This window comes from Mauremys mutica, chromosome 3, assembly GCF_020497125.1.
Source record: "Mauremys mutica isolate MM-2020 ecotype Southern chromosome 3, ASM2049712v1, whole genome shotgun sequence".
NCBI lineage: Eukaryota > Metazoa > Chordata > Testudines > Geoemydidae > Mauremys > Mauremys mutica.
Genome location: NC_059074.1, coordinates 57097493 through 57120115, shown reverse-complemented (window position 1 = coordinate 57120115; position 22623 = coordinate 57097493). Strand labels below are relative to the sequence as shown.

The 22623-nt window shown below is 42.8% G+C and overlaps 2 protein-coding genes across 3 annotated transcripts in view; one reads left to right on the top strand and one right to left on the bottom strand.

Annotated features, from left to right (window-relative positions):
• Positions 1 to 16113, top strand: part of B3GAT2 (beta-1,3-glucuronyltransferase 2) — a 90322-nt gene extending 74209 nt beyond the window's left edge. The window contains exon 5 of the mRNA XM_045011792.1: positions 15748 to 16113. Coding sequence (XP_044867727.1) covers positions 15748 to 15813 — 66 coding nt within the window. The 3' untranslated portion in view covers positions 15814 to 16113. The remainder of the gene's footprint in view (positions 1 to 15747) is intronic.
• SMAP1 (small ArfGAP 1) overlaps positions 1 to 22623 on the bottom strand; it is a 231098-nt gene that overhangs the window by 29716 nt on the left and 178759 nt on the right. The window lies entirely within an intron of this gene.

Below are 22623 nucleotides of genomic sequence, written 5' to 3'. Positions count from 1 at the left end.
GAGAAACGGTGCTGGTCAGGAGTGTGAAAAAAATGCGCCCTGACCGACATAAGTTTCACTGACAAAGCACTGATGTGAACAGTGCTATGTCAGCAGGAGAGCCTCCCACTGGCATTGACATAGCTAACACTGCTTATTAAACAGGTGGTTTAATTATCCTGGCAGGAGAACTCTTTCCTGCAAGCACATATACAAGCCCAACATGGGATCCATATTTGTCTTATATTTTTAGATGACCACCAAGTTATAAAATGTTGCAATTTGCTAACTCTCAATTTATTTCAACTATCACTGTACAGTTCCAGACTGCCTTATGCACAGAAGTGGTGACATGAGGGCTCAGTAAGAACCATCACAGTGCCTAATGGATTCCCTTAAAAGGACTTCTGAAAGGTAGTCGGGGGAAGGGATGCAACAATTCAGTAGCATTTACAGGGGAGGATAACTTGCCAAGGTTCCACAACGCCAATAACTGTTCAAGGCTTGTGTGGCTATCTACTTATATACATGCTTAGAAATCTGGCCTCTGAGGCTAATCTTGCCCTTTCTTCTGCAGTCATAATGGGTCCCCAGGCAGCGGAAACAGTATGGCTCCACTACACATGCTGCAGGAAGGCTTTGCAGTGGATGCACACACCTCACAGGGTGCAGAGACCTGCTGTGTGGAAGCTTCCTTAACAGCAATGCAAGGAGCAGAGTATAGTGAGCCAGCAAATGGGTGCAGTGGGGCCAGAGGACCTACCACAGTGCAGATTCTCTGGTCCTTCCCCCAGTAGTGATCCATATGCAAGGGGCTGTGGAAACTACTCTAGCCACATGGTAGGCACAGCACCTCTGCAGCCTGGAGAGAGCCTTTCTGCAGAGATTATTGCAGTCTAAAATGAGCTGGGGAAGGGGAAGGAGGAGGACGACTCAATTGGATCCTGTGGGTGCTGAGGCTACGTCTCTGGCAATGTGTGCATGCCCCAACCTATCAGTTTGTATAATTGTATGTTGGGTTATTTGATCCCCTCCAAGCTTCTCCCCTTGCCGGAAAAAGCCCTCTGCAGTAATGGAGGAAGATGCAGGATTTCCCCTGGAATGCAAATATCCAAGTATACATGTACATGGATATTTACATACAGTTGTTGATGGCTCTGGAACCTGCAAGCCATCCCATTCCTGCAAATTGCCCTGAACCCTGAGGATCCCTCCTCCCCCACCCTCCCTGCATGCATCTGCTCAATGCACAGCTCAATTCCTGTTAATTACAGTAGGTACTAGGATTAAAATTTGTCCTTCTATGCACAATTAAAACCCTCCAAAGGTGGTAAACCTGAGTGTGATATCACTCAATCATCAACAGTTTTTAAAAAACTTGACACTGATCTTCCATTTGAAATATCACAAAATTAAAGTCTTAATAGACATTATCAATAATTAAAATTCTAATGTCACAGTATTCCCATATATTAACCTTAACACCCTTCTTATCTAAGTATTAACCTCTGTATTTGTATATTAGTATAAGTGACTTAGCAAAGGGCACACATCAAATCAACAAATCAGAAAAAGAGTCCAGGATCAGAACTGAGGTGTGCCTGCCTACCTGTAAACAACTAGACATGCTGTCTCTTCAATTGTTTAATTATCCAAACCCAAAAAAATCAATTAGGCAAATTGTGTTCCCACATACTAGCTAATTTTATTTCTGTGGCTCAATCAAGACAGAAATTGAGTTGCTCCCTCCTCACTCACTCTGACAGGCAGGATTTTCATATTCTCTAAGGCTCCATCCTCTGTTTCTCAGTTTCAATTCCTTCTGATAGAAAATATAATCTTGGCCTACTCAACCTCCCTACCTAAGGTGGCAAGTTTGTTGTCAGAGTATAGAAATCCTAGAAATGTAGGAGTCTATGTTGTCTTGATCAAATTACAGAAAGCAAATGAACCGGTAAGTGGGAATATAATTTGCTTGTCTGTAGCTGAGGCCACGATGGTGTAGATGCTGAGTTCTTTGTAGCAGTACCCTATGAGTAAATATTCAAGGAAAAAATAAGACTCCAGAGGTGGATACAGAAGAGGGAGTGCAGAAGAAGGGAATGAGAATGTCTAACCCCAATGCATCACTCCACCAGAGGGAGAGCAGAAATTCTATGAGGAGCCCAGACGGAGGCACTTTGTGGTGAAAGGTTACACCCACAGACACCTGCACATTCAGACTGCAATGCTCTGAAAAAAATGCAAGGAACACGTGACATCTGTGCAAAGCTGGTCTATGGATATAACATCCCCTCTCTAGTGAAGAAGCTGGCCATGGATCTAGTGGAGTAAAGGATCTTTGGACAGGGAACTTCAGCCACTTTGGATGTCTACTTGATAGCAGACCTGATTTATTTGACCATCTAGACACCTTGAGTCCTTGAAGTAAACGGAACAGGGGATCCATTCTCTTTAAGGTTTCTTACCCAAAAATACCTTTAGGGACCTAACTCAGGGATCCACGATGTTTCCCTTTGTTTAGAATTGAAAAATTCAGAATGGAAGTATCTTGTTTAAATGAGGACAGGACTTTTGGCAAAAACTAGAACAGAGGACAACCCTGTCCCTATGGAAGGCCAAATACACAGAACTACAGAAAGGCACAGAGAACTCTTCTTCTGGCTGAGATGATTGCTCCCCAGAAACTTACCCTCGGGGCAAAGAACTGCAAATCTACAGAGTGGAGAAGTTCAAAGAGAAGTTTGTAAAACTGAGAGTAACCAGGTTCATACTCCTTAAAGGCACCAAGGAACTAAGTAGAGGGTAGAGCAAGATCACTACCTTCAGGAAACATGACATTAAGGGAGAAGACTGCCCCTTCCCTGTGTAACTTACTACTAAAATATCTTAGCACAGAGGCTTGAGCCACTTAATATCAAAATATATTTGCATAAGTACTCTGTGCTTAGCACTTCTTAGGAATGTGTATTCTTGCAATATCAGCCTGTTCTTGCCAAATTCAGTAAGCAGGTCCTGCCTCATACCAGACTTCTAATACAAGGGCTTGTATCTCAAGCCCTCTTCCTACTACAGTGGGGAGGAAACTATTCAGGGTTATTGTGGTGGTCAGTACTCTGAAAACTATTACCCAGGAGTCCGTCAACTTTACTGCTAACATCATCAACTCCTCCCAAGGTGCTCAAAGCATTATAGAATTCCCCAGGATGGAAGGGGGAAATACCTTGAACCATATCTGTATGATTGCTTTTCCCTTCAGACAGCATGATATTATGGGGGAAAACCCTGGATTCAGCACTTCATTCTGACCACTTTGTCAGGCAAATAACCATGGCGAAATAATTTTTAGCCCACTGGGTCATCTTCAGTCCATGCATTATGCTTTTCTGGGACAATGGATAAACATCCTCCCCATAAAAAGATAAAAAGCGGGGAATGTAGTAGGAAGAGAGTCTGAGATATAAGCTCTTGTATCAGAGTCCTAGTATGAGGCAGGACCTGCTCACAGAATCTGTCAAGAACAGTGCTGATATTGCAGAAATACACATTCCTAAGAAGTGCTAAGCACAGAGTACTCACACAAACACACTCCAATATCAAGTGGTACCAGAACATCCTGATATCAAGGATGGTACAAAAACATTCCTCAAGGATAACAGGAACACACTGAGCCTTCCTAACAGATAAGGTTAGGATGACAGCACATAATAGAGATGTTTAGATTGAACCAACATGTTCAAGGTGATGAGTGATAACTAGCCTCTTCAGGGAGCAGTAACTATGTCAGAGGCAGTACATAACTTGTTTGAATCAGGGTATAAAGCTGTATCAGAGAGGGAGTATCTTTGTCCAGCCGAGGGCGGGGGAGGAAATGGAAAATCCCGCCATTTACTGAGCTGAGTCTGTTGTCATGGGCATACATGTCTTAGTCTCCTCATAGAGTCTGCCACAGGTGCTATTATTGTGCTTCGTTGACAATAAACCTGGCTGGGAGCCTTTGCACTTTAATGAATCTTCTGGTCATTGGGCGGTTCACTCAAGGTCTGCTGTGCCAGTTGTCTGCACAGAGCTAGAACAGCACACAGGGAAAACACACACATGCAGTCAAACATCTGACACCACCACTAGCACTTTCAAAGGAAGGCAGAAAGAGAAAAATCTCATTTTCTGAAATTCCAGCATCTAGCCAATAACTACTAGAGGACACAAGGTTTATGGGAAACTTTCTTGCACTAGATATTTTTCCCTATAAGGGGATATTTCAGCTGACAGACTCCGCAGGGATGTATGTGGAGAGCCGTTTATCCCCTGAACCTTCTGTAAGCATATACAGGTCTTTAGCTCATTTAACAACTGGCAAAAGGAGAGGTATAGGAAGTCCCCATGATTTTTGACTGAGGGATAGACTGGTAGGGAATTTGCCAAAAACACACCTTAGTAAATATTCTCAAACCTTAAGAGAGTCTCCTAATCGAGTCTGGGTCTCGTTTCTCAGATTCAAAGTTGGAGGATACTGCTCTCTCCTCTAAACTGTGGCCCACTATAGCTGTCATACAAAGCTGAGAGAAAGGGCAGCACCAGTGAGTTGGAGATTTCTTTATTAATGAGAGAATTTACATTTGTCCCAAACAAGTCTTTGGAAATAGGTGAAAAAGCAGCCTGAGTTTAAATGCTTGGAAAGCCCCTCAAAGCTTTTTATGCACCTCCTAGGTGAGGAGATTAAAGCCTCCTGGTAAGATTTAACAGCTAGGAAGTACTCTCTGATCTACTCAAGTACTTCACGGGCAAAAGAGAGGGGTTTGGAGTTAGTTCATTGATACGCCCCACTCTGAGGCTGCCTCAGTTTCCCCTTCGCCCCCGCTATAGGCGAGCTTTTCTCCCCTATGGGTTGGCTAGTTTTGTCTTTCAGTCCCCGAGACTGTCTTGCTTTGCTGCTGCTATATGCTTCTCTCACTGTTTAGGTAGTCGAGAAGCTGGTTGTCGGTCTTCACAGTCAGAGAAATTACTTCAGCCAGTGTCTCATTCCACTGAGGTAGTAAAGGTTTCACTCACTGGAAAGCAGAAAGAACACTTGAGGTCCCTGCAAGAACACTCTAGGGCCATTAATCGCATCCTGCTCCGAAAGACTGCGACTCTGGGCAATGTGCGTGACACTGTGGATGGCTAACCGCAACAGGGCGACTGATGGCATGCCTATTCCAATTCTGGCACCAGACCACCGAGTACATTAATTGGGAGGGTTATTTCTCTATGGTTTTCCAGGCGCTTGTGGATCACCAAGGGCGTTTCACAGACATTTAACGCAAGCTGTTCCAGAAAGGTGCATGACGCACATATCTTTCGGAACACTGGCCTGTTCAGGAAGCTGCAAGCAGGGACTTTCTTCCTGGACCAGCATTGTGATCCTGGGAGACCCTGCCTAACCACTGACAGCAGCAAGGAGTGGTTCAACAACAGGCTGAGCAAGTGCAGAATGACTGTTGAGTGTGCTTTTGGCTGTTTAAAAGACTGCTGGTGCTGCCTATCAGGGAAGCTGGACCTGGTCGATGACAATATTCCTATGCTTACAGTTGTGTGCTGTACGCTCCATGATATTTGTGAAGGGAAGGGTGAAACATGAACAGTGCCTGGAGGCTGAATTTGAACAGTCAGAGACCAGGGCTATTAGAGGGGCACAGCACAGGGATATAAGGATCAGAGATGCCTTGAGGCAGCAATTTGAAGCTGAAAACCACCAATATTTGTTGCTATGCTTGGGAGTGCAGTGCTTGTAATGCTAGGAGGTGATTGTGATTGGTGCAGATGATGCATTATGAAGGTTTAAGAAAATTGCCTGTTGCTTTGCAGGGCTCTGTTTGCTTTCAATTAATGGAATAAAGATTGCTTTCAAACCAAAACAATCCTTTTATTAAAAAACAACAACCGGAGGAGAGAGACAAACAAAAAAACCACATTAGCACTGTGGGGGATAAGGAAAGGGAGGGTCCCAGGAGGAGGTGGGGTCCCGGGACGGTTAAAAATTTGTGTATGTCCAGGTATCATATGCAACCTTGTCCTGTGGAGTATGGTGCAGTGGGTACTGTACTTCAGCAGGACTAAACTGCAGAGGGACGGCTGAGTAGTGCACTGCCTACTGGGAGTCCGCAGGGCTGGACTGCGACGGGGCAGGCATGGAATGCAATGGGTACAGACTGGAGCCAGGAGGTTGATAACAGTGTGTTGGTGGTGTCTGGGAGGCACATGGGAAAAGAGTTTTGCGACAGTGGCTGCAGAGGAGGGCAGGCACAGAGCTGCTTGGTTTGCAGGGCTAGTAGCACCTAAAGCGTGTCTGCTTGGCGCTCCATAACGTTTAAGAGCTGCCCCGTGGCTTTGTTCTGGTGTGTCACATTCTCCTTTTGGTCCCTCTTCTCATTGTCCCACCACTCCTTCAATTCTTGTTTTTCGGCCGCGGAGTGCATGATGACATCATGCAGAAAGTCCTCTTTAGTTCTTCGCAGCTGCTTTCTAATTCTGCGCGACCATTCAGCCGATGATAAAGAGGGAGGCTGGGCTCCCAAGGTCATATTTATGAAGCCAAAATGCAACATTTTACAGAAGCAGTATTGTTTGCAACCACAGATCACTGATTTAGTGATTTAAAACACAGCCACTATTCACATACCTTTCACTAACTGGCTGACCCCAGGCAAGCACACATGAGCCACAAGACCCCCAAAATGGTGAGTGACCGCAGGGGCAGGGGAAATCAGTGTTCCAGGACTCTACTGTACACTGGGCATGTGGCTCTTGGGGAGAGCCAGACCTGTGGGAGAGGGGCCCTTATAATCATTACTGTTCCCACATTTTCCACAAGCTGTGTTCATTATGGAAGATATCTTGCTGCTGAGGGTAAGGAGGAAATCAAGGGAGAGTGTTCTTCAAGACTGCGGCTTCCGCCCCGGCCTTTATGCAGCTTGCCTGTGTGCAGCAACGATCCCTCACCCCCAGTGATGGGAGAGGGAAAGTTACCCTTAATGGGGCAAGAAACAAAGCAGCTCTGCCAAAGAGCCTGCGGCAGCAGATTGCCCAGTACCTCCATGAGAGAGAGATCTCGGAGGCAGATTACCGTGATGTGAGGGAGTCAATCAACACCCTGTTCCGCAGCTCAGACTAGGCATGTGGTGGTACGTTCATCATACAGACACAAGCCTGCTTTATGCAACCCTCCTGTCCCCAACAACTCACTTCAGCCATTCCCAAAATCAAAGCCACTTACCAGGGGCCTCCTCTCTTGTTTGCGCTTCGCCAAGGTCTGACAGCTGCCTCCTCCGGGGTAGAGAAGAGCTCCTGGCAGCATGCATCTCTAACCTCCGAGTCATCCTCTGCTTCTGGGTCTCCCTCCCCCTCCACATCCTCATCCAAGATTTCCTCCTCCTGGCTTGGTCCACTCTTGACTGGCACACGAGCCACTGAAGTGGCCTTCACAGTGGACATGGGGTCGCCACCAAGTATTGCGTCCAGCTCTTCAAGAACTGGCAGCTCGTGGGTGCAGCACTGGAGCAGTGGTTTGCCTCCCACACCTTGTGGTATGCGTTCCGCAGCTCCTTCACTTTGACCCTGCATTGCAGTGTGTCCCATCATGGCCCCTTTCTGTCATGCATCGTGAAATCTGTCTGTAAATATCATAATTCCTACGGCTGGAGTGCAGCTGGGACTGGACTGCCTCCTCTTCCCAAACGCTGATGAGGTCCAGCAGCTTGGTATTGATCCAAGCGGGTGTGTGGAGCAGGCATAGTCACCTCGAAAGATGTGCTGAGACCACAGCACATGTCACCAAGCAAACAGGAAGGGGACTTTCAAAATTCCGAAGGAATTTAAGGGGTGTGGCTCACTGCTGGTCAACTGAGGGCAGGGCAGTTCAAACTGATGACCAAAGAGGCAAGAACAGGCATTGTAGGACATCTCCCAGAGGCCAAACACAGCACAGGGTGTCTACACTGGCACCACGGTGCTGTAGCCCTCGCACAGAAAGCTTTATGCCTCTTGTTGGGGTGGTTTTTTTTACAGCTCTGCAACTGCACAGTTCCCATGCACTGAGTGGCTTGGCAGTGTGTACGCCGCAGGAGTTACACCGCAGAAAGCTGCTTTACTGCGCAGAAACTTGCCTGTGTAGACAAGACCTAAGATATGGCCTTTCCTATCCATCCGTACAGATGAAACTCTTGTCTAAGCTTTTATCGACTTGTGTCTCGATTGCTGCAACATCCTTTTCTCTGGCCTGGAGAAATGCAATCTCACCCTGTTAATATCCATTCAGAAAGTTGTTGTGAAGATCATTTTCCTGGCCCCTCATTTTGACCACATCACTCCTCCATTTGTATCCTTTCCCTGTCTGCTGCTTCTTTATTATATCAAACATAAGCTATTTCTCCTCACTTTCAAGGCTCTTTATGGCCTATCCCCACCCTACCTATCACCTCTCATTTGCTATCGAGATGTCAACTCCCACCTCTGACTGACCCATCAAGACAGTCACCACGGCCCACTTTTGAAATTTTCAAACTAGCTCCTTTCATGCCTTCTTCCATGCTGATGTTCACCCTTAACCCTTGCCATAAACATCCCCCAAACTAAAAATCAATATCCTCCTTCATACTCTCCGTTGCTGAGAGGCCTACAAAAAACTTGATGATTGTTACACTACTGGTGCACCGAGAGCATGGCCTTTCACTAGGGCCCTATCAAATTCATGGTCTATTTTGGTCAATTTCACGGTTTTAGGATTTTAAAAATTGTAAATTTAATGATTTCAGATATTTAAATCTGAAATTTCACAGTTTTGTAACTGAGGTCCTGACCCAAGAGGGGACTATGGGTGGGTCGCAAGGTTATTGTATGGGGGTCATGGTATTGCCACCCTTACTTCTGCACTGCTGCTGCTGGTGGTGCTGCCTTCAGAGTTGGGTGACCAGAGAGCAGTGGCTGCTGGACAGGAGCCCAGCTCTGGAGGCAGTACCACTTCCAGCAGAAGTGCAGAAGGATGGCCTGGTATTGTATTGCCACCCCTTACTTCTGTGCTGCTGCCTTCATTGCTGGGTCCTCAGCCAGCAGCCACCACACTCTGGCTGTCCAGATCTGAAGGCAGCCACACGAAGTAAGGGTGAAATGGTATGGTGTTGCCACCCTTATTTCTGCGCTGCTGCTGGTGGGGTTGCTGCCTTCAGAGCTGGGTGCCTGGCCAACAACTGCCATTCTCTGGCCACCCAATACCACAATACCCCCTACAATAACCTGGCAACCTCCCGTATCTCTCTTTTCAGTTGGGACCCCCAGTTTGAGAAACTCTGGTGAAATCTGTAAAGTTTAGGGTAATGTCGCAATCTGATACGAAGTTATGGCTTTGAATGGCCAATTGTCGGTCCACGGCCATCTTGTCCTGTTAAAAGGACAAGGCAGCCTCCATCTTGGACCAGGTTCTTGTTGTATAGGAGAGGGCAGAGACTCAATCCTGCCCAGCAACACTGACTGTGTATGTTCTCCTGTTTTCTCTTTTTTTTATACATCTCCTGCTGGGCCATCTAAAGGTCAGGCTAGTTCTGTGTGTGAAGGCCTGGTTCTGCCCGGCAACCTGTTTTTGGGTCGGTCGTCTGGAGGTCAGGTTAATCCTGCCCAGCGACTCACTTTCCCGCTCTTTTTGGACCCAGTCATCTAAGGGTCAAGCTTGTTTACTTGTCAACTCCAGTGTGCCGTGTGCAAATCCTGCCAACGTGGGGTGGCAACAGCTCGAAGCCTGGAGGGAGGAGGGACCAGGGAGCCAATCAGATACTGACACGAGGGAGTGAGACCTCTCAATAAAACTAGGTTTCCCCCCAAAATTTGTGTGGAGCATCCGCGTGTTAGCTGAAGGACCTGATCACCCTTTCGGCCAGGGTCTCCTCCCGGTAAAGCGCGCTCGTGTCGTATCGTTTGGATTCGTTGTCGTTTGGACCCAATCCCTGTCAGCTCGTCATGCTTCTGGTGTCTGTTCTGCTGGTCAGCTGCGCCTGGAGTGCGGTATTTGCTTTTTGATGTCTGACAGTTAGCTTATCTAGCCTCTTGTTTTTCCCCTCCCTAACTCAGTACCAAGTATCTACTCAGGATATCAGGATTGTATTAATGAGCTCAGAATTACACAATTGCTTAGCTAGCTTGTATAATTGTTCTAGTTGTTAGTAAATTGTTAATTGCAAACTGTTTTATATGTGTGAATCACTGCTCTGTCTTTGTCCGGAGTGAATGAATCTGGGAGCTGTCTCCACCTGGAGATTAGCAGACCAAGGGGTTCCTGTCCCCGCGGTCTGAGTGAGTGAAATCTGCCCAGCTGCAGCCGCACCACACTCTGGGTTACCCTTAGTGTGAAAGCAAGGGTGGCTGAGGCAGTGGCCCGTGGGTCTCTGTTCTGTGTTGCACCGGGTACCGCCCTGACGAACCCGATTCCTATCTTGTAAGATTGGTGTGTCTGCCTATTTGTTGTGGTGTGGTGAGCAGTATAAAGTGTATTATTTCTGTGTTTTGGGGTGTGTTTGTAATTTTGATACCATCCCAGCCAAAGTTGCCTACTCCCCCGGCCCAAGTTGTAATTAGCCCCCAAATAAACGCAGCCACTTGGCTTTTCACTGTTATTCTGGTCCTGCCTGTTTTTCCTCACTCAATACCAAGCTTAACGGACCGCAATCTATTTCGGACAGGTAAAAGTACACAAAAGACCAGATTTCATGGTATGTGACGTGTTTTTCATGGCCATGAATTTGGTAGGGCCTTACCTATCACGCTGACCAATATTGTTTCCTTGTTTCCTTGTACTTCCTGTCTGTCTATATTCTTCTGGTATCTTTTGTCTTACACTCAGATTGTGAACTCTTTAGGGCAGAGATAGTCTTTCTGTTGTGTTTTAACAATGCCTAGCATAATGCAGTCCTGGTCCATGGTAATGTGGCTCCTGGGTGCCACAATAACACAGATGATAAATAATGAAATAATGTAGAATTTTGTATATTTTCAATTCAAACCAATTTGTCTCTTTTCTTAAAAGGGCAATGTTTTAACTGAAAAAGTAGGAACATGTATAAAACTCGCTCACTTTGACTCTAAAATGGTCCGAGGAGGAGGAGGGAGTCAAATTTAGGATCTTTTAAAAATTGGATCACTTAAAAATTCAAAAGAAGATATGAAAACTCCCACATTGCAAGCATAAACACATAACGAGTTGAATTTTCAGGTGCTTTCAAAATAGATACAAATATGTACTGCTACATATTTAAGGTTAGCAGCATTTTTCCAATGTTACAACTGTTACACTTATAAATTATCAGTACTATGGGAATCCAGATTCCCAATCCCAAATTTTGGTTGCTTGCGCTTCAGGGTTATAAAACTGCAGTGTAGATGTTCAGGCTTGGGCTGGAGCCTGGGACCCTCTATGGTCTGGGACTCTCCCAAAATGGGACCCTCAAGGGTCCTCATACAAGTCCACTCAGTCCTACTTCTTGTCCAGCCAATTGCTAAGACAAACAAGTTAGTTTACATTTACAGGAGATAATGCTGCCCGCTTCTTATTTACAATTTACAATGAAAGTGAGAACAGGCACTCGCATGGTACTGTGGTAACCAATGTTGCAAAGTATTTACATAGCAGATATGCTAAACATTCACATGCCCCTTCTTGCTTTGACTTGTGGACACTAACATTTTATACTGTTTTGTTTTTGAGTGCAGTTATGTAAAAAACAAAAAATCTACATTTGTAAGTTGCACTTTTACAACAAAGAGATTGCCTGACAGTACTTGTATGAGGTGTTGAAAAATACCATTTCTTTTATCTTTTTTAGAGTGCAAATATTTGAAATAAAAAATAAGTGAGCATTCTGCATGTTGTATTCTGTGTTGTAATTCAAATCAATATATTTGAAAATGTAGAAAAAATCCAAAAATATTTATAATAAATTTAAATTGGTATTCTATTGTTTAACAGTACGATTAAAACTGCAATTAATTGTGAATTTTTTTTTAAGCCAGGTAATTTGTTTTGCGTTAATGTAATGCATTAACTATGATTAATTTACAGCACTAACAACGACAAAAGTATTGCTCTTTACAAGACTTACGTAGTTAAAAGGAAAGTTTAACAGTATATTGTGATATGGAAATTATATAAACACACTTATTTACTCAAAAAAATATCAAAAGATCAATTTATACTTTTAAACTTATTAAGGACATCATCCCCAAACAAACAGAACCTTCATTTCTTCACTAAAAACTAACTTCAGGAGGAAAGTAACATGCAGTGCACACCATGGAAGCTTATCAGTATTATTCCTCCCCCTCAGTATTAATAATACTATAATATTTTAATTTCCATTTATTTTTAAATATATTTATAAATTACTCTTATAATAGTGGAGAATATGGACTGTCATTAATTTCAATCCCTTCAAGCCACACATTTATCCATAGAGGTGAATAAATTGTATTGTCTAAGGTCTGAGACAAAAATGTACTGGATACCTGGTTTTCTTTCATTACTGCTTTTCCGCTAAAACCTGAGATAATTCTGTGGCAATAATAAGAGGCAAACTCAGGATTATCTGTTTTGCAGTCAAGCATGTAATCTGTTAAAGCCTTAGACTGAATATTTTTAAAATATAACAGAAGTCTAAAAATATACCACAAAGCAACAGTGTAGCACAATTAAGTTTCTTGTTATGAAATTTTCATTAGGTATAGAGCATTTTAATGCTGTACTCTGCATTGCACAATGCTATTAACTACTCTAGGTCATATAATTTCATTCTGTACAGAAGAGGGACAAATTTTACTTTGAAGAGTTTCCTATCATCATCCCATTTTAGGGAAAGAAGATTAGCCCCTCGTAGAGCAGCAATGGGGTTTGGGCTCCCTAAACCAACAGGTATCTTGAGATCTATGCAGCTCCTGGGACACCTGTGGATGGAGGCCTGATGCCTCTGCACAGATCCACTGGCAACTCCCTTCACTAAGCAGCATGGCTCTTTCAGGAGCTGTACCCCCAACTGGTTACTAGCAGCTGCTTTCTGCCCCCTTCTCTGGGGTGGTTTTTACTGGAGCTGTCAAAGCTAATAGGCTGAATCATTATCTCAAGTGTGGAGCATAACACAGCCAAAAAACACAAACCTTCCCAGTTATAACCTATATAACAGCAGAGAGGAATATAGCTTCATATTTGCTTGAAAAAGTGCAAAAGGTGACTAATGACTACCATACTATTTAGACTTTGCATACAATATATGTCAAAATAGAGACCACAACAAATGACAAATGGAACCACTTTTAACTTAAAGAATTCCTTCTCTTTTTTGCTACCAGTTTTTAAAATATTTGATGTATAGTTGATGGTAAGTAACAAAATAAAATTTTAAAACTCAAATTATTTAGAATGTCATCTTGATTACAACACAGGATTTGTATTTTGATACAAGGGAATCAAAATACTGAGATGGCAAGCTAAGAATTTATAACAAGCCTTTCTGAGTATCATGACTAGAATCTCAAAAAGCTGTAAGCAGCATAGGTCTTGTTAGGGTGACCATCACTGGATGACAGTAAAACTCCTTACTTTTTATTAAAGTATTTCCATTTTAAATTCATCACTTCTCTGGAGGATGCATCAGTAGCTAAGGGTGAAGTATTAGACATGGCAGTTTCCATTGCAATGAGGGTACTCTCAAGGCAAAACTTTCATGCTCAGTCAGAAAAGGTAATGAATAACATAACATCCATTTACTTTTCAAATGGTCTTTCCTAGCTGTGGTCCCAAAATTGATATTTATTAGCTATTAGAGTTAAAGATGATCCATGCTGTTCCTTCCCTTTTTGCATTTATGCTAGTACAGAAGTTAACATTTGACTGCTGCCTGCCACATTTTACAGCAGCAGATGCTGCTGCTGCTCTCAGAGGAGTAGGTCTTATTTTAACCCTTAAACAGGATCAGATGGTAATACTGTACATTTAACAACGTGTATTTGGCAGGGGGAAGGGCAACACTGTGTGTTACATTTCTGATGGATTTTAAATAGAATATTTACTGATTTTTTTAAAAAATTATTGGAATTTTCTGGCCAGGAAAAATAGATATTTAAGAGAACTGCACCTTTTGGGGTTTTTAATTTTTAATTTTTTGGTGCAGAATTCCCTCAGGAGTAAAGCTGCTTGCATACTTGTATATCCAAAGATGGGCTAGAACAGGGGTAGGCAACCTATGGCACACGTGCTTAAGGCGGCACACGAGCTGATTTTCAGTGACACTCACACTGCCCGGGGTCCTGGCCAGTGGTCTGGGGGGGCTGTGCATTTTAATTTAATTTTAAATGAAGCTTCTTAAACATTTTGAAACCTTATTTACTTTACATACAACAATAGTTTAGTTATATATTTTAGACTTATAGAAAGAGACCTTCTAAAAAGGTTAAAATGTATTACTGGCATGTGAAACCTTGAATTAGAGTGAATAAATGAAGGACTTGGCACACCACTTCTGAAAGGGTGCTGACCCTGGGCTAGGAAGTAATAAAAAGGGCTGGGGGGGGGGGGTTAAGCCATATAGAAAATGTATATGAAGGATCATTATACCCCTGTGAATATGCAAGCAGAAATGAAACAGACAGAAATGGGGGCTTATCAGATATAAAGGGTTGGATGTTAGGCTGCAGCATTAGTCCCACATTCACTTGGAAGATAATGTAATGTGTGATTGAAATTCTTAGGTACAAGAAAGTCTGTGAAGTGTTCATAGGAAAAAAACATTTCTTGCTCTCCCAAAGTAAGGAGGAATTCCCCAAAGACACAAGAGCCTGGAAGTCTGTATGACTGACACACTTGAGAGCTGCCTGGACATGTGACCCTGAACTGACATGCTGAAAGACAATTTTACTATATAATCATGCTTGCCTAGTAACATTTAGGGCTCTACTAGTTTGAGTATTTTCTCTCTCAGGAATCCAGCCAAAAATGGAATTTTACAATTTGTTGCCGGTGATGCTATGTCTGTGTTAATATTATCTAGTAAATACACGTCTGTTTCCATGATTTGTAACTTTCAGTTATATTTCATAATACTAATTAAGCACTTTAAACAAGGTACTACCTTTTTAGGATAGCATTGGTTTCAGTATTATGTTTTACCACCAATGACAGACTAATGCCCAGAAACGCATTGCCTGTCATGTTTAACAATCATCACCTGGCTATTTATAAAAAATTTATAATAGTCTGCTCTATTCTTGTATTTCCAGATTAATAAGGTAATATTTTTAAAGCTTATTGTCAATAACTAACTTGCTTAAATTACATGAATCTCTTAAAAAGTGAAGTGAAAAACCATGACAATTACTTATCTGGCTTCACATCATTCATTACCAGTACTAATATATTATGAGATTGCTATAATGTGTGCCATTATACATATTCAATTCTGTGTTTTCTGAATGGTATTTCTAACTGCTGAATGATGCATAAAATGGAAACTGAGTTTTACTTCTTCTTGCAAATTCAACACATGACAAGGTAATACTTCAACATTATTTGAGTGCTGCAAAACATCTAAAAAATGCACTATTTAAAAAAAAGTCGTTCCTAAAAGACAGTGTTCATCCTCAAATGGACTGATCCAAGTAAATCTGTATTCATGAAAAAAATCTCAGCACAATTGTCAATCATTTTATGTATTTTTAAAATATATTTTTAATAAAATCTGCTTGTTTCAATCTACCTAGGGTGGAATGAGTGAAGACGTGGAACTGAGTATAAAAGTCAATCAGAAGAGTGTCAAGAGATACTGAACTGGTAGAGCACATGATGCAAGAGGAGAAGCAGCAGGTGACTGGATATAGGCAAGGCCTATGTACTCTACAGCAGTATTTCTCAACGACTGATCTGTGGATCGGCACCGGTCTGAGATCTCCCAGACACAGTATGGGAAGGCAGCAAGCTGGTTCCTGGTATCAAAAAGGTTGAACAACACTGCTCTGTAGCAAGCCAAAACTAGTTATGTGGCAAGGTCCCTGGAACCTGCAGTACTCTGATTGAAATACTGTGGCAGTTCAGACAAATTTTAAAAATTGAGTTTTAATTATTTAAATATAAAAATGAATAAAAACCAGTACAGTTGCCTCAGTCATAGTTTTTTATATTAAATATAGGGGCGTTTTAGACTGCTAGAACAGGTGGTGATTTTGACAATTAGGGAAGCATAGGATGTAGGTTAGGACTGTGTGACAAGAACACGACTACTAAAATGATCAGCAAGGAAATAGTTACCCATGCTGGTGACACTTATTTTAGAATCTTTAGATTTCAAAGTTAATAGCCCATAATCAAGTATTTGGCAGATTACAGCTCTGAGAGCTATGTTTCCTTGCATTGGTATATATTCTGTTCACAATTTGAACAGAATTTGCCATTATATTGAGTAGACAGTTTAAAAAAAAAAGTATGGACTTCCTCAGCTGTTGTCATGAGTTAGCCCAATTTAACTCTCGTTAATACCACATTTCTGTGGTTCTTTATGGGGGATAAACTTTGAGAGACTGAACTACTATTATTGCATTACAGTGCTCTGAAACTACGAAGAGTTGCTACATCATTGTATCAGTTTTAATTATATATTTCACTTATTAGTAAAACAGAATCAGGTAGAGGGCTTTTTTTGGTATCACAGTTGTATCTGTGCTGATGAAAGGGAAGTTATTTTAACTGGAGTTCCTTGAGATGTGTGATTCCTATGCATATTCCACTGTGGGTATGGAACTGCAGTTAAAATAAAGTACCTAACTTCCCTTTCTTCTTCATGTGCTGGTCCCTGTGTGTATTCCAGCATGGGTTACTAGAAAGCAGCACTCAGAGAGAAAGGAGCAAAGATACAGGTGGTATAGCTGCTTGTAGAACTGCTGCCCCAAATGATGCATCAGTGTAGGAGTCCCGAAGCAAGGCTTAATGTCTCGTGAATGTGTGGATGGAATTCCATGTAGCCGCCTTGCAAATATCAAGCAGGGACGCCTCTTGAAGTGATGCTACTGTGCCCTCGTAAAGTGAACCTTAATCCCATGTAGGGGAGGAAGCTGTGTTGATAGTGGAGTAGGATACAGCCAGAGGTCCACTTAGAAATTCTCTAAAAGGCTATAGCTTGTTCTCATACTTGTTCTGCTATGGAACAAACAGTCAAGGTACCTTTCCAATCTGTTTCGTTCTCTGCAAGTAAAATGCCAATGCTCATCTTATGTTAAGGGAATTAAGTCTCCTCTCCTTGCTAGAGACATGGGGCTCCAAGAAAAAAAACAGATAAGTGGATTGACTGGATTATGTGAAATTCTGAAACTATTTTAGGAATTAATTTTGGGTATAATCATAGCAAGACCATATCCTTATGAAATATAGGGAATATCTACATTACAAAATTAAGTTGACCTAACTTACGTCGGCATACAGCCGCTGCAGTAATTACATTGCTTGTGCATGTCTACATTTTGCTCCTTGTGTTGGCAGGGTGCATCTTCACCAGAAGTGACTGACAGTACAATCGGGTACAAGGTAGGGTATCACCTTAAAAAACCAGTAAGTGTTGATGTAAACAATGCAGTGTCTACACTGACACTGCGGTGACCTGCCTACATTGACATTGACTCTATGACTCATGGAAGTGGAGTTATTAAAGGCAGTGTAGTGGGGCAGTTACATCAATGGGAGCAAAATTTTAGTGGAGACACTTTCACAGTTAGGTTGACGTAAGCTGCCTTGCATCAACCTAACTCTGTAGTGTAGCCCAGACTATAGGGTATGGATTATTGGTCATTAGTGCTCCAAGTTCACCTATCCTTCTGGCTGAGATGATGGCAACAAGGAAGGCGACCTCGAGAGAGACAGAATACGTAGCTAGCAGTTTGAAGGATGGCTTAATGATTATGGAGAGCAATAAATTAAGAACTCAGTGATGGACTGATTTCTGTACTGGGAAAAAGGTTTTGATCAGGCTCTTCAAAAACCTGACTGTTACTGATTGGGTAAAAACCAAGTAACAATCCATTGGAGGGTGAAACACAGTAAACTGTCGCCAGATAAACATGTAGCAAGCTAAGGGAAAGACATGTCATCTTTTGGGTAAGAAGACAGTCCAAAAAGTGGAAATATCCACCATCTCTAGAGATCTGTAGAACTGCAGGACCCTGACAGAGAAATGTCTCCACTTGACTACATTTTCTGGTGGAGACATTCCTGCTATTGTTAAGGATGACTTGTATGGCTTCAGAGCGAGAGTGCTCTAGGAGTGACGTCCATCCAAATAGCAAGCTATGCAATGAAGAGCATCTGGGGTGGGATGCCTGATCCCTGCCACCTTTCTAGGTCAAGAGATCCAGAAAGGCTTGAATGCTTATAAGTGGATGGGATTACGTTTGTAGGAGGCTTTGAAACCAAAACTGGGCCATCGAGGGGCAATGAAGATGACATGTGCCCTGTCTAATCAAATTTTCTGTAGAATTTGAGATGTTAGTGGGATGGGAGGGAAGGCATAACTGAAATGATCTGTAAGGCAGGAGGAGAGCATTGCCCTAGAGTGATGACTTTGGGCTCCCCAGAAGTAGTATATTTTGTACTTCCTCAGGCAAACAGGTCAGAGTTGCAGGTTCCCCACTGAGTGAAGATGCTGTTTACTACTGAATCATGCAACTCCCACTCATGATTGGTGGCAAAATGCTGGCTGAGGTTGTCTGCCAGTGATTTCCATAAATTGACCGCTTCCATACAGAGGGGGACAGAGCGTGCCCCTCCGTGGTTGTTTATAAGGAAAATAGTAGTTATGTTGTCCAACATTATCAGGATGTGCTGGGATTGCATGACTGGTAGAAATGCTTTGCAGCTTTGTGTATTTCTCTGTCCCAAAAGATTGATGTGCAGTATGATCGTCTATGTGGGCTCCCCAGCCTACCAGAGAGACATCTATAATTATTGTTTTGTCAGGTGTTGGGGAACACAGAGAACTTCCATGCATACATGTCCAGGATCTCTCCACCATGACGGAGAGGCCCTCACCTTGGAAGGAACTGTCATTAGGGTAACCATGCTGTGTGTACTCAGTGTATATTCTGTTTGGAGCCAAGCTTGCAGGCAACAAAACTGCAGTCTGGCAAATGGTGTTACATAAGTACATGGTGCCATATGGCACAGGAGGGCAACGCACATCTGAATTTATGTTCAAGGGTTGAATGTAAGTGGGTCTTTAAGAATGCCCATGGAGTGAAATTCATCCTTGGGGAGGTAGTTCCTCACCTTGACAAAATCCAGTGTCGCTCCTATAAATTCTGTGGTTTGTGTCTGAATCAAGGTAGATGTTTCCATGTTTACACAGATTCCTAGGGATGCTAAAAGGAGGAGGAGCAACAAAGCTGATGCTAAAACATCCAGGCAAGAACGGCCAGTTAGAAGCCAATCATTAAAGTGCAGGAAGATGGTGAAGCTGTCTTGCCTGACTTGAGTTGCTACTGAGAACACTTTTATGAAGACTCTTAGAGCTGTAGTGAGCCCAAATGGAAGTACACTGTACTGGCAGTGGTGGGAGCTCACCACAAATGTGAGGCATCATCTGTGAGAGGAGTGAATATCCACATGAGGAGGTTGTGAGGGCTAGGACTATAACAGGGTTTAAAAGAGAACTGGATAAATTCTTGGTGGTTAAGTCCATAAATGACTATTAGCCAGGATGGGTAGGGAATGGTATCCCTGTTTGTCAGAGGATGGAGATGGATGGCAGGAGAGAGATCACTTATGTTATGTTATGCATCTTCAGGGTGAGAACCGTGAACCACATGCCTTTTTCTAGAGATGGTATTATCAATGCTGATGTGCAGTTTCAGTTTTCAAGTAAAAACATTCAGTTGACGCAGTAGTAGTCAGATAGCTGTTACAGTTAGTAACAGGCCTATACCTAATCTGGCTAGAAAATTAGATGAGCTTTGTCAGAAACAATTAAAATACATGTACACAAATGCAAGGAGCATAGGCAATAAAATGGAATAAGCTAGAACTACTGGTGCAGGTGGTGAAACAGGATATTATGGAGATTACAGAAACATGGTGGAATAGAATTCATGACTGGAATACAGGTAATGTTTAGGAGAGAGAGGGGAAAAAAGGTAAAAGTAGTCGGCTAGCATTGTACATCAATGATGTGGTAAACTGTAAAAAAAAAGTGATAAGGACAAAAGAGAATCTGTTTGGATCAAATCTCTTAGGGGAAGGATTGTAAAATATTTGACTGGGATAGTGTTAGGAGTCTGGTGTAGGCTCTGTAGGGTGAGACTCTGCTATGCACAAAGATAAACACTACTGGGAATTGTGTCATAATGGGAGACTTTACCAGCTCAAATATAGATTGGAGAATAAATGCTACTAATACTAGTGGGACTCAGTCCTGGATGTGACAGACTACAGTTTTCTTCATCAAATTATTACTGAAGTAACAAGAGGCGATGCAATTTAAAACTTGGTTTTGATAAGTACTGAGGACTCCATAGAAGAGCTGGTCACAGGAAATAACCTTGGATTACGTGGTTGTGAACTGACTCAGTTTAAATTATCTTTCCATTTAATCAAAACCAGGTCATTAACTATGGTTTTTTATTCAAAGGGGCAGACCTTGGGAAATTAAGGGAACCAATTAAAATAAGTCAACTTGACTGAAGAGCGCAAGGACTTAAAATGTGGAAGAGGCTTGGAATTTCTTTAAATCAGTGATACAAAATTTATCTGCAATGTGCCTCCCAAGCAAGGGGAAAAAACTTGTAGGGAAAGACCCAGCCCCAGCTCAATGAATAACCACCTCAAAAAGGTTTTTGGGTGTAAGCAGAGAGCCTACAGATAAGGCTACGTTTGTGTCACGGAGGTCACCTTCATGACATTCTCTGCTTCAGCCCCAAGGGCTGCAGGACTCTGGATCTGATGGCCATGGTGCCCTGGCAGGGTTCCAGTGACAGCAACAACAAGTGACGGGGCCCCCGCAAAGTTCCAGCAACAGGGGACAGACTCCTGAAGGGGCCCTCCTCAGGGTTCCAGCAACAGGCGGCAGCCTCAAATAGGGGGAGGGGGACGCCTCGGTTGAGCGGCTGCAGGTGTCCCATTTTCTCTTTGGGAAATATGGTCACTCTAAAGACTAACAGATTTATTTGGGCATAAGCTTTCGTGGGTAAAAAACCTCACTTCTTCAGATGCAGCAGAGGTTTTTTACCCACGAAAGCTTATGCCCAAATAAATCTGTTAGTCTTTAATGTGCCACCGGACTCCTTGTTGTTTTTGTGGATACAGACTAACACGGCTACCTCCTGATAATGGTCACTCTGCAGCTCCCAGCTGCCACGGGTGGAGGGGGAACCCCACAGCTCCCAGCCACCACAGTGGCAGGGAAAACCATGGAGCCACGACAGCAAAAGTCACAAATAAGTCACAACTTCCATGAATTTTTATTGATTGCCTGTGACCTGTCCATGATTTTTACTAAAAATAACCATTACAAAATCTTAGTCTTACATATAGGCAATGGAAAAAGGGACCGATTAGCAAAGAAAGCTACATTGTGGAGGTTGGAAAATGTAGGAATAAAGCAAGAATTTCTAAAAGTCAAGCTGAATTAGCTCTTGCCATGGAAATTAAAAAACAGATTTAGTTATACAAATAGAAGGAGAATAAAGAAAGGTGCGGCTGGGCCACTATGAGAAGATTGAAGATCATTTAGTTACGCCCCCAAAACTAAATAGTTTGCTTTGGTTTTCAGTAAGGATGATAATATGGAACATGGGCATGAAGGCTGATCAAAACACTATACAGAAATGGAAATCACAGGGTGGAAGAAAAACTCAAAAAGCTTCATGTGCTCAAATCGAGTGGCCAGATAATCTCCATCCCAAAATACTGAAAGAACTCGCATACAATATGGCTAGTTCAGTAGCAAGAAATTTCAATAAATCTATCTAGTCATAGTACTGTATGACTGGAGAATAGCTAATGTTGTACTGTATTTAAGAAAGGGAAAAGTGACCTGAGCAATTACAGACCTGCTAGTCTAACCTCAATAATATTCAAGACTCTGAAATAAATTGTGAAAGATATAATAATTAAATTATCTATAAGGTGGACAGAAAACTAGATTGTTGGGCTCAATGAGTAGTGATCAACGGCTCAATGTCTAGTTGGCAGCCAGCATCAAGCAGAATGCCGCAGGGGTCGGTCCTGGGGCCAGTTTTGTTCAACATCTTTATTAATGATCTGGATGATGGGATGAATTGCACCCTCAGCAAGTTCACAGATGACACTAAGCTAGGGGAAGAGGTAGATCCGCTGGAGGAAAGGGATAGAGTCCAGAGGTTCGACCAGAAATCTGATGAGGTTCAACAAGGACAAGTGCAGAGTCCTGCACTTAGGAAGGAAGAATCCCATGCACCGCTACAGGTTGAGGACTGACTGGCTAAACAGCAGTTCTGCAGAAAAGGACCTGGGGATTACAGTGGACGAGAAACTGGATATGAGTCAGCAGTGCGCCCTTGTTGCCAAGATGGCCAATGGCATATTGGGTTGTATTAGTAGGAGCATTGGCAGCACATCGAGGG